Source organism: Astyanax mexicanus, chromosome 2 (genome assembly GCF_023375975.1).
Source record: "Astyanax mexicanus isolate ESR-SI-001 chromosome 2, AstMex3_surface, whole genome shotgun sequence".
Lineage (NCBI taxonomy): Eukaryota > Metazoa > Chordata > Actinopteri > Characiformes > Acestrorhamphidae > Astyanax > Astyanax mexicanus.
Window position 1 is genome coordinate 51258570 of NC_064409.1, and position 12769 is coordinate 51271338.

At 36.9% G+C, this 12769-nt stretch overlaps 1 protein-coding gene across 1 annotated transcript in view; it reads right to left on the reverse strand.

The window, feature by feature from the left end:
- LOC103027184 (disintegrin and metalloproteinase domain-containing protein 10) overlaps positions 1-12769 on the reverse strand; it is a 32259-nt gene that overhangs the window by 17263 nt on the left and 2227 nt on the right. Inside the window, exons 2-5 of the mRNA XM_007244347.4 lie at positions 2852-3002; positions 1481-1599; positions 1121-1279; positions 924-1024 (exon numbers count right to left, since the gene is read on the reverse strand). Coding sequence (XP_007244409.2) covers positions 924-1024; positions 1121-1279; positions 1481-1599; positions 2852-3002 — 530 coding nt within the window. The remainder of the gene's footprint in view (positions 1-923; positions 1025-1120; positions 1280-1480; positions 1600-2851; positions 3003-12769) is intronic.

Genomic DNA, 12769 nt, shown 5'->3' on the forward strand with positions numbered 1-12769 from the left:
AGCCAAGAGGCAGTACGGCAGTCAAAGGTAACCGAGCGCCAAGAGGGGGATCTTTTTCTGGCGTGGGTGAGGAATTCTGCACAACAGAGCGCCGTGTACCACATAAAATCGAGGTCAGTAAACACAAGCAACATCCATACACAAGGCGCACTGCATTATAAGGCGCAATGACGATTTTTGGGAAAAAATAAGTATTTTAAGTGCGCCTTATAGCCCGAAAAATACGGTACTCATTTTATTAAAACAGCAGTCCTTAAGATTTTTTTTTATTAGGGAAGAAGCATAGGGGCCTATAACAATGATCTTTCAGCTTCATCAGTTGCTCACAGGTTCTGAAAAAGGTCAAGGATGTATGCCACATTAACCTTTTCAGGCTAACTTAGCAATAAATAATAGTGCAGGGCTTCTGTAATGTTCTTTGTGTTGTAAGATAACACCTTTTAAAAATAATTTAACCACATTTACAAGGCTGTAAAATAAAATATAACCAAAAATACATTTGTTCTATTTGATTCAGCTTTTTGACTTTGGCTGCGCTAAATTTGGTTGTGGTTAAATGTGGAAAATGAAAAACTAAGCACTAAACATTTAAACAGAGCATGCTGTTTTAATCTTTAACCACTAAAAATATTGAAAAAAGTTATCATTTGCTATTTGTTACTAAACTGTTACTATTTGAAAAGCTTTTATTACTAAACTCATATCATTGAAATTTCTTAGCAGATAAAATTCTAAAATTCAGAGACAGCTTTGAACATTTCCACACATTTTTCTCTCTGTCTTGACTCGAGCATTTAAGTGTGTTGCACTTGTACAAAAGTGAACAAGCCAACAGTGTTGAGTCTATCACAGCATTAATGTGAAGCCTTAGAAGAGTATTAAGAGAACTGAACTGCATTCAGATATATGACTGTGTGACCGACCTTGGCTGGCTCTTCTACAGCAGAAACCTGGTATTTCTTCATCCTCTCAAAGACTGAGTGGTCTGCACAGCCTCCCTCAGGCCCATATTTATGAGGGTAGTCTAAAAGGCAAAATGAGTAAAGAATAAATGAAAAACTGCACAGAACTTACAATTCAATTTATGATTAAGCATACAGGGAAATAAGAATGTACTTACTGATGTCATCTTCATGGTAGATAACAGAGTGGAATGGCACTTTTTTGTCTTCCAAGTATCTTTCACTGGGCTCCACATAAAAGGTCCCACGATGTGTCTTAATAAAGCCCTCAAACTTACCATCGACGATAGAGCCATGAGTAATGCTCCCCTGCTCATCTGTAAGTGAGACGAGGAGGAGTTCGGGTAAAATACCAGCAATTGCAAGGAGTGACTGATAGAGAAAGTTTAAATTGACAATAAAAATCTCTCTCACTAACTTACTGCCATTTTTTTACTGTGAGAAAACAGACACCCTCTTGCTGCTAGGACACTGAGAATTTCTAAATCGCTGCAAAATCTTACAGCAATCCCTCTTACCAAAGAGTTCACCGGAGTAGATATGTGAGGTGTCATAGTTGATTTCTTCTCCAGACACTTCCAGTTTAAAATCTTCAGAGAAGAGCCTTGTGTCTCGCCTCATTCTCAGATTAAAATGCCTAAAATGACAAAACACAAAGAACAAGGCATTTAAGACCCTGTTTACACCTGTTTCTCACAAAAAAATGCAAGTGTAAACACTTCCAAGACGCATTTAAAAGGATACAAATCTGACAGAACCTGAGATCAGTGTAAACGCATGCGACTCTTCAAGACGCATTCATCAACCACAACTACACCCAATACAACCAAAGCACCAGTACTGATTGCCGCACAACAACTAGCTAACTTGCATATTTCGTCCAAACAGCAAACAGATTTCGTTCTGATTAACAACAAATGAATTGTACTACCACATGTTAATGCATGTGTCCAAAATCTGATTAAGATACAATCTAGATACTAATCGCATTCAGTGTTTGAATGTAAACAGGGTCTTACGAAAGCGTTTCTTTTCAAAAAAGACAATTATATATATTTTTTTAAATTATATATTTTTGGCTTTTTTTATTAGCAGAGATATAGTATATAGTACTAGAGACCTGACTTGAGCAAAAGTACAAGTGCTCTAAGAAAAAAAGTGACTTAAGTCCAAGTTGAAGTGTTCTTTAAGCTCTTTAAGTAGAAACACTACATCATTCAACACTACTCAAGTACTGAAACTAAAAGTACAGTATTGTGTTGTGTAGTTATTACAGAAAACAGTGGAAAGTTCTCAGAGTTAAAGGCAGAACCGGAGCAGTGTGGTCTTCTTATATGTATCGGAGGGGGCTCCGAGTCTTCCAGCAACTAAGCGCTGCCACTACGATCAGGAGATCGCCGGTCGAATCCAGTTCATATAGCTTGCCATAGGCTACCAGAGACCTGAGAGAGCACAATTGGCCTTGCTCTCTCTGAGTTGGAAGGTGGCGATTTCTCCCCGCATCACTCTGAAGGGTGATGTCCGCAGCTCGAGGCGTCTGTAAGCTGATGTATCAGAACAGAGTGTGCTGACAATTAGTCTGTCCATTGTTTTTTGCACACATTCAAATGAGCATTTTCCACACAACCCAGACTGTGTTCTTACTCTGTAAAGGCTAATGGAGAACTCAGCTCAAGTGGTGCTCGTGTTTTAGAGAAACTACAACTCTCTGCACAGTGAATGAGCTTTAAGAACACAACCCAATGTCTGAAAATGATCTAATTAAATCAGCCTTCTAGACAGGATGTTTACGAACCATCACCCACTCTCAGGCCTACTACAAAGTACCTCATGTGATTGAATGATTGAACACTTGCTGCATTTATGTGGAAGAATGAAAGAATTCACACCTTCCATGAGCATGGAACTGCAGATGAAGGAACCGGTCCTCGTGAGAAAGTGCACGCTTGGCTCTCTGATGGTTGTTGTGTACCGAGCCTGTGTCATAGGAAAGACCTTCATAGTGGCGGATGTACTTGTTCAAAGGGTTGCCATAGTAACCTGTAAAACACATCATAAAAACAGGAGGTGTCAGTATTTGGCATATAAATATGTACAGTAAAATTCAAGGCAGACAGCTCCATTAAAACAAGCGAACACTACAAACGTTTGAGACTTGCTTATGGTGGAGGTTAAAGGTGACACAGAAAATCAGTAATACAGCAAACAAACAAAAAATGATGAGGTACTCAGCTTTTCTAAAGTTTGTGAATAATCTGGAGTGTTTAAAAACTACACCAAGGTCTATAAAACTAGGCTAAGGCCCTTATATTTCTTATTTAACTTCTGCACACAATTCTTAGATAAGCGCAGCACTGCATAATTTTTACATTTTTCATGATAACGATAGCATACGGTCATACTAGTGCTGGGCGATAAAACGATATCGATAGTTATCGAGGAAACTATATATCGCGATAAGTCGGGGCGAGAAATTCGATAAACTAAATTTTCTATTTCCCGTTTAAGTAGCGTTGTGAAAAGGCGCAGCACGAGATCAGGCAGCACGCTGAACTGCTGCTCAGCCCAGTACAACCCCTCCCCTCCCCTCTCCACCATCCCCCTCCGCCCCACCCCCCGAGCCCCTCCACTCTGAACTCCTCACATAGCGGCTCCTTCTCTCCCATTTACTGGATAAACTTCATTTATACTATTCAGCGGCGCTACACTGGAAAACTCACCTTTTAAATATGAGGCATGCGTCTCCAAGATATTTAGAGAGGTGAGCTTGTTCAGATTTCTGAAGGCAGGTAAACGCTGCTCTGTTTGCTGCTAGTTAGATTAGCTTGTCTCCAGTTTAAAGTTAGCGATGTTTAGGTGTAAAAGGGATCTGTGCAATCTGTCATCATTAGCTAAGATGCTTTCACTGCTTTTTACATTCTAATAAACTAATGGGTAACGCACGTTAGCCGTGTTAATCCACGTTTCGTGTAAATTAAGGTTAACTTCAGCACGAGTGAGGGGTTAGTATATAAACACACAGAAAGGAAGCACTTTCCATCTTTTTTCCTAACTCTCACTGTTTCTGTTAGAAAACCCTGAGGGCAGCATTCTCCTCTGTCTTTGTGTTTTATAGTTTTTAACAGATAGAGAGTCTGTTATGCTGGATATTTTACTAAATACAGAAGATTATATAATCTGTCTAGCTGTATTTGAACTGAGCTAAACATTGCTGTTACTGAACTGGAGTTTTAAATACACTTAAGTAATGTAAGTCTAGTCTACTGAAAGCCAGTAATGTTAGTATAAATCTGTACTGCAGTAGAAGTGGATCATTTCAGAAACTTGACTTTATTCCTCCCACCTCCATTATAGGCCACTTTTTTTTAAAAATATTTAAATGTTAGCTTAATTTAAATGAAAAAAAAACTAAAGGCTCTTATTTAAAAAAAAACATAAGCAGTAAATTATCTAAAATTACAACAAATAGAAAATAGAAAAACAGTAAAACATATGTAATACATACTTTTTATATGACCAAAATTAAACTAGACTGAAATCTGACTAAAACTAATAATATCCGATAGACTAAAATGTAACTAAAACTATTATACATTTTAGTGAAAAGACTAAGACTGTATCAAAATCACCTGTCAAAATGAACACTGTGATATACTCTTGTATTTTGCTTTATGTAGTTGCCTGCATTCAGGGAGGGGAATGATCTTTTGATTAAATATAATTTTATAAAAATAAATAAAGTGTTATTGCAATTTAAATTAAACAGACATATAATGTAAAGGGTCTTACATATTTTTTAGTTTATATATTTGTCCCCTTTTTAAAATTAATTTAAAAGCTGTACCCACCTGGCAAGATGTTAACATCCTAGTGTCTGTCCACAAGGCTCTGAGCCTGCTAGTGATTTTGTCCATAACTCCCTTATTCTGTCACTTCTGAGTAAAAATAGAAACCTTTAAGTGTAACAGAAAGTGATTTGATTTATATCGTGATACATATCGATATCGGCTGATATGAAAAACTATATCGTAATAAGATTTTTTTCCATATCGCCCAGCCCTAGGTCATACTGGTAGAAGATTATTCTTTATGAGCAAAGCGCATTATAAAAAGGAACAAACAAAGCTAAAAACTTTTTTTTTTCCTCAAGTTATATAATATTATATTTATTTGCATACACTATGGGCAAACGTATTGAAACAGCTGCTCATTCGTTGCTGTTTTTTTCTATAATCAAGAGCATTAAAAAAGACTTTATCCTGCTTTTGTTAAATAAACTCTTAACTGTTAATTGAAGGAGTTCTACAAAATATTGGAGCATCATCTGATTGCATATAGCAACAGGAGCATTAATTAGTAAGATCAGGCTGCTGGATGATCACTCCCCCACCTCATCCTAAAGGTATTGGATGGAGCACAATAATTTCAGGGTGCAGTTCCACTGCTCTACGGCTCAATGCTGGGGGCTTTATACCTCACTTGCCCACGCCGTCATTAGGCATGGTGCCAGCAGGTTCGTCCAGGATCCAGAGAGTCCTATTCTAAGCTGTGTGTCAGCAAGTGTGTGCAACTGAAAGCAGCTGAGTGCATTCATTAGAAGGGGTGTTCGCTAGGGATGTGTATTGGCTATACCATATATATCACAAAACAGGGCTTATGACTCCATCTTTCTCGTTCTCCCCCATCTCTGCTGTCTGAAGCTGGCTGTTCAAACAAAGTGGTCACTTACAAAATCTGGAGATACCAGCCAATAGCATTCGCTGATGGAGATGACCCTGACCCCATCCCCAAACTGTCAAAATCACCCCTTTTCCACACTCGCTCGCAAAAACTTCACTGAAGCAAAAAAGCAGACGCAGGCAAAACGCATAGCGTGTGAGGACAACTGCAAATTAGAGAAGAAAAAAAACTTGAAAAGGAGAAAAATGAAGCTTGATATCGATAATTTGTTTAGCGCACACACAGTTTCTTTTTTTGGTGCTCGCAAGTTTTACAGTAGCGCTCGTGAGAAGGAAATTTACACACGCAAAATGTAAAACTCGCAGGGTACTTTTTTTTTTTTTTTACCTGCTGTTTTGGCGCCCCCGACTTTTGTCGTTGATGTGACACCATATATCTTTGCAACAACAATATTTCTAGCGATATGAAAAGACACTGACAAATGTTTTCAAATAATATTTTAATAATTTCAAAAATACTAGTAAAACAAAATAATAAATTAATTTGTTTTATTTAAGTATGAAAGTTGAACACAGAGAAAATTAAATCTGTAGACTTTTGTCTATTTTGCAAACAACTGTAATTTATGAAGACTTATAATATAAAATAATTATGTAAAAATAAAGTGTAATATAAAACATCTACCAAACAACACAAATTAAGAATATATAGTGCATGTATTTAAATTGCCAACATAAAAAATTGATGATACATATTTTTAGATTTTAGCATTCCTGTTCTTTATTAAGCTGAACACTAGTAAAAGCTAAATCTGAAAAACGTAATGCTTGCATTTCAAACACCAGGATGACTTTTAAACAAGACCATTTTTGCTTTTTACAGCAAATGTATGCAAAGCTACATGTATGACTACAATACTACACTTTCAGCACCACAATGCTTGCTGACAAACAGAAAAACTTAAATTATGATAAAAAAAATTATTGTGGATTCCAGATTAATCAGGATAATCGACATTTATCATTATTACTGTGTCTCAATATATTGTGTTTGATAGGATATGACACACCTTTACTGTCTTTTAGAAAATCAATATAGTGTTGCAAAACTATAAAAAATATCACGACACAGTTGACTCGACTTATTGTACAATAAATGGACATGACCTCAATAATATTAGATAATGGTGATATTGTCTGTTGTGTTTATTTGTATGTTTACATGTACAAAATTGAACAGTATTTTAGCCTGTCATGCTTCAATAACCAATTTTTCAATGACTGTGACTCCATACTCAGAGTGTGGACTGCAGTAGCTGGAGAAAAAAAAATGTATTTCTCAAATATTTGTTTTATTATACTAATATATTATCACAATGTCTGTGGCATTTAAATGGTCTTAAAATGACAATAATATTGTTTAGGACAATAATATCTGGGAAGTTCACTTCTCAATCTACAATTCAGTTTAGCAATCATGTTTAGTTTTTATTAAATACTTTAAGGTAGTGGTTCCCAACCTTTTTCTTCAGGGACCCATATGTTTACCATTGTAAGCTTTGGTGACCCAACATAACCCCCCCCCAATGTAAAAGATGTAAGTGTACAATTGGGTTGGGGTGACATTTACTATAGATGAATAAAATAAACACGTAAAAAGGGAAAAATTGATACATAAAACATAAGGAATTTTTATCTTATGAAGAAAAAATAATTAGATCAATAAAATAATACAACTATTTAAAACGAATAAAAAATAATTTATATAAAAAAAAAACAAACAAACAAAAAAAAAGAATAATATCAGTTTCAGTTTCAAATCAGTAAAACAGCTCACCAAAACCTCAACCTGTCCAAATATTGGACAATAATTGATTAACTTTACAGGCCCTCACTCATTTTCATTTATTTAACTAAGCTGAGTTTTATATTCTTATATTATTATATTATTATATTCAGCCTCGCGCTGAATTCAGCTCCGCGCTGCCGGAGAGAGCGCCCGCGCGCGCGCCAGAGAGAGAGAGACAGAGAGAGCGCAGCCTATATACTATATATATATAGTATTAAAATTAAACCCCTTAAAATCAAGAGGGCTTCGCGACCCATCGTGGATCTTTGGCGACCCATAGGTTGGGTCGCGACCCATAGGTTGGGAACCACTGCTTTAAGGTATGTGTTATTTTACACCTCTAATACAGTTTACAAGTAAAAAAGCGAGTGTATACTGTAGCCAAGGTTAGCAAAGAGCAGTGCTTGTAACACCATTGCCCTCCACCCAGTAAACTGGTGTTTGATTGTCCACCTGGGAAAACACACCACACTGTACCAATAATAACAACAACAGTAAAACCAGTGTAAGAGTGACCCCTAACACCACATCCACCAACCTCTGAAGAATTTCACTGCTAGCTGTATCATGAAGTTCTTAGTATGGGACAAATAAACTGGAACTCTGCACCACGATTAACCTGTAAGCTGTTTATGATATTAGGCAAAAATGTGGGAATGTATTCAAAACCCAACTATGGTTCAAACAAGTCCCAAAATATACAAATTCACTAGAAGTACTGCAACATTTAAAGCAACAAAGAGTGTTAAGGTACACACATATTTAAGCTTTAAATGATTGGTATTTCAGATTCAGAAGATTTTTTTAAATGGTTATTGTTAGTAATTAGTAAAGCAGAAGCCCAAAGTTATCTATACATATCATATCAAAATCAGTTGAAATATCATTCAAATCCTAATCATCTGTCCAAAGATAAATATTTCCTGATCCCGTTCTCCTCCCACTTTGCTTTGTATGGATCCACCCAGTTCTGTTCACTGGAAGTGTTGCTATAGATTACAGACACATTTAGAAGGGGCTGAGGAATGTACTGGAGATAGGGTTTTAAACTGCAACACAATGTGTTTCCATACTGTACTAAAATTGTAGTGACTGAACTCAGCAGATTAAACTAATCAGATTAGATTCAGATTAATCAGATTAGTCATTCAAACATGACCAGCAGACAATATTAAGCCTATTATAAAAGGAAAAGGAAAAAGGTTCAGAGGGCCATAACTTACCTAAACTAGTTTGACAACATTCAGTGTTCTTGAAACGTATTTAATATTGCTGTTTATTCCTTAAAAAAAAATATTGTATTGCTTTCAGTATCAGGATGAGGAAATGTGCAGGTGTGTTTTTTTTTTTTTGTCTAGCTATGCAATCAATCACTAAACAAAACAATTACTCAAATACAGCACAATTTTATATTTAGTAGTAAATAGGTTATTTGATTTAATGGCTATTTCACAGGTGTGTTCATCTGCAGTTACAATGCATGAACACACACGACAGCTGCTGTTAAGTGCTTCACTTTCTTCACTGCTTTTTTCGTGCCTAAAAGAGGCTTGAAACTAAGTTAGATTTTAGCATCCCTGTTCTTTATAGAGCTGAACACTAGTAAAAGCTAAATCTAAAAAATGTAATGCTAGCAATCAAAACACATGAAACCATGATGACTTTAAAACAAGACAATTTCTTCATAGTAAATGTATGCACAGCTATTTGCACGACTACAATACTACCCTTTCAGCATCACAATGCCTGCAAACAAACAAAAAACAAACAAACAACTGAACCACGATAAAGTATTGTGGATTCCAGTAGGGCTGCAATGATTAATTGCGATAATCGACATTGCCGATTGTAAATGAAATTTAAAAATTTTAGTGTTGACTAGCTGGCACTGCACTACACTACACTGCTGGGGACAGAAACACAAAGGGGGATGGGTACAGCCTGCTTACTGCTTACAGTTAAGTCAACTAGCTACGTAGCTACTAAAATAATTATTACGTTAGTTGAAGCCCTAGTGAAGCCTGTATAATAGAGTCTAATAATGCTAGCATATGAAACACAAGAAACCAGGTTGACTTTTAAACAAGGCCATTTCTTTACAGTAAATGCCTGCCGACAAACAGAAAAACAACGAAATCATAACAAAATATAGTGGATTCTAGTAGGGCTGCAATCCGATTAATCAGGATAATCGACATTGTCGATTGTAAACATTTTATTGTTCACTAGCTGGCACTGCACTACACTACACTGCTGGGAAAAGAAACACAATGGGGGATGGGTATGGGCTGCTCACTCACTCAGTTCCATTTGATTAAGCTATTAGGTTTTATATTCTAGTTCCATCAGTCATTTCATTTGCTATGTGAATTTGTTATGTTAAGGCAGAGACTGAAGAACAGTGTGACATTCACAGGTGTGCAGATTTGGGCAGGTTAGGTAAAGCATCTTTCAGAAAATCGATATAGTATTGCAAAAAAAAAAATATATATATATATACACAGGTGCTGGTCAACGAATTAGAATAATTTGAAATAGTGCAATCATGAAATTCTTTGAATGCATTTTTTGTGCAGAAAGCAAATCAGGTGTTCACCGCACCTGTCCTACTCGTTAGACTAATCACAGAACTCGTTACCTGGAAACAAATTTGCTCAGCTGAGCTTTCCAAAAGGCCCATTTAGGCCATTTAACTGTGACACTGTTGTTTTATTGAATTAGAATAATGGAGAAACCGTTTCATTGAATTAGAATAATTTTTATTATAATTACAATCATCACTTTCTCAGTATTTTGTGGCTGCCCCCTTGGCTTGTATGACTGCCTGAAGTCTCCGCGGCATCGATTTGACCAGCTTGTCGCAAGTTTCCGCACTCACAGCTTCCCAGGCAGTGGCGATGTTCTGCTTCAGTTGGTCCAGCGTAGTAGGCTTTCTGTCGTGAATTTTCCGCTTGACGATGGCCCAAAGGTTTTCAATGACATTGAGGTCAGGCGAGTTGGCCGGCCATGCCAAAACTTCAAGCTGTTTTTTAGTGAACCAATCTTTGGTCGACTTTGCCGCATGAGCCGGTGCAAGATCCTGTTGAAATATGAAGTCTTCTTCGCCGAACTGTTCCTCAACAGTCGGAATCAGGAACGTTTCCAGAACATCTTGATATACGGCAGCATTGACAGTCTTCTTGAGGAAGCAGAGTTTCCCTACACCTCGAGCGGACATGCATCCCCAGACCATAACGCTCTGGGGAAACTTGACGGATCTTTTCACGCACTCGTGGTTGTAGATTTCGCCACCACGACGCCAGACACGAGGACCTTGGTCACCGAAGGAGATGCAGAAGCATGATTCGTCACTGAAGACCACTTTCTGCCAGTCTTCAGCAGTCCACTCGCCGTATTCTTTGGCCCACTTCAGCCGTTTCTCCATTTGTTTCTTGTTCAGCATCGGTTTTACTGCTGAAACGCGAGATTTGAAGCAGAGTTCGCGCAGTTGACGGAAAGTGGTTGATCTGGAGACGTCAGCGCCGGTCTGCTTGTTCCACAAGTCGGTGAGCTCGGAAGTGGACTTGAACCGGTTGCTGACTGCGATCTTTCTCAGCTGCTTGTTGTCGCGAGCAGAAGTTTTTCGGACGCCGGAACAGTTGGTTCGCTTGCTGCAGTTTTTCTTGAGAGCTTTGCAGACGGAAGACTGGCTGATGCCGAGCTGCTCAGCAATTTTAGTTTGGGTCAAGCCTTGTTGGCGAAGGGCTTGAATTTGAGCCACTATTCCGGTTGAGAGGTCGCGCTGCTTACCCATGATTGATTTTACAACTTAGAAATTCTACTCAACCCTGACTTTATACTGCACAGTGAACACTCTTCACAGAAAACAAAAAATCGAGCATTTATTCTAATTCAATGAAACGGTTTCTCCATTATTCTAATTCAATAAAACAACAGTGTCACAGTTAAATGGCCTAAATGGGCCTTTTGGAAAGCTCAGCTGAGCAAATTTGTTTCCAGGTAACGAGTTCTGTGATTATTCTAACGAGTAGGACAGGTGCGGTGAACACCTGATTTGCTTTCTGCACAAAAAATGCATTCAAAGAATTTCATGATTGCACTATTTCAAATTATTCTAATTCGTTGACCAGCACCTGTATATATATATATATATCGTGACACACAGGCCTGACGACTTTCAACTTATAATGTACAATAAATGAACATGACCTCGATAACATTAGATAACCGTGATTTTGTCTTGTGTTTTTTCTTGTTTATTTGTACATGTATAACAGTTTTTTAGCCATGAACAGTTTTTTAGCCAGTCATGCTTCAATCACTGTGACACACACAGAGTGGACTGCAGTAGGTGAATAAGAAAAATAATAATACATACTTCCCAAACAATTAATAATATAAATTGTGTTTTCTTTAAAAGGGTATATATGCTAATGTTAATACAGCTCTGGAATAACAGCTCATTTTAAAAATTATACGTTTCTTTGATTTTACCAAACTGAAAACCTCTGGAATGTAATCAAGAGGAAGATTGATGAACACAGGCATCAAACCAAGCTGCATTGCTTGATTTTTTGAGTTTGCTTGAATTTTAAAGTTATCCAAAAGCAGTGTGTAAGACTGGCGTAGGAGAATATGCCAAAATGCATACAAACTGTTAATAAAAACCAGTTACTCCCCCAAATATTGATTTCCGAACTCTTAAAACTTTATGAATATGAACTTGTTTTCTTTGCATTATTTGAGGTCTGAAAGCTCTGCATCTTTTTTGTTATTTCAGCAATTTTTAATTTTCTGCAAATAAATGCTCTAAATGACAATATTTTTATTTGGAATTTAGGAGAAATGTCCATAGTTCATAGAATAAAACAACAATGTTTATTTTACTTAAACATAAACCTATAAATAGCAAAATCAGAGGAACTGATTTAGAAACTAAAGTGGTCTCTTAATTTATTTCCAGAGATGTACTATATTATCACGATATCAGTGATATTTAAACTGTCTGAAATATGTGCACTGGAACAGGAGCTGTGCTCATAGGAAGCAGTGATTCAGAAGATGGCAGAAATAACTGGACGAATCGACTAATTGAAAAATTAAAAGTTAGTTTAGTCAGCTAGCTACCTAGCTACCAAAATAATAATTTATTAGGTTGGTTGGAGCCATGAATTCCAGTGAAGCCTGTATAAGAGTCTAATAATGTTCTAATAAAACTAAAAAATAATCTACAGTATAGAAGAATTCGGATGGAGAAGAAACACTGCATAATTGTGTCT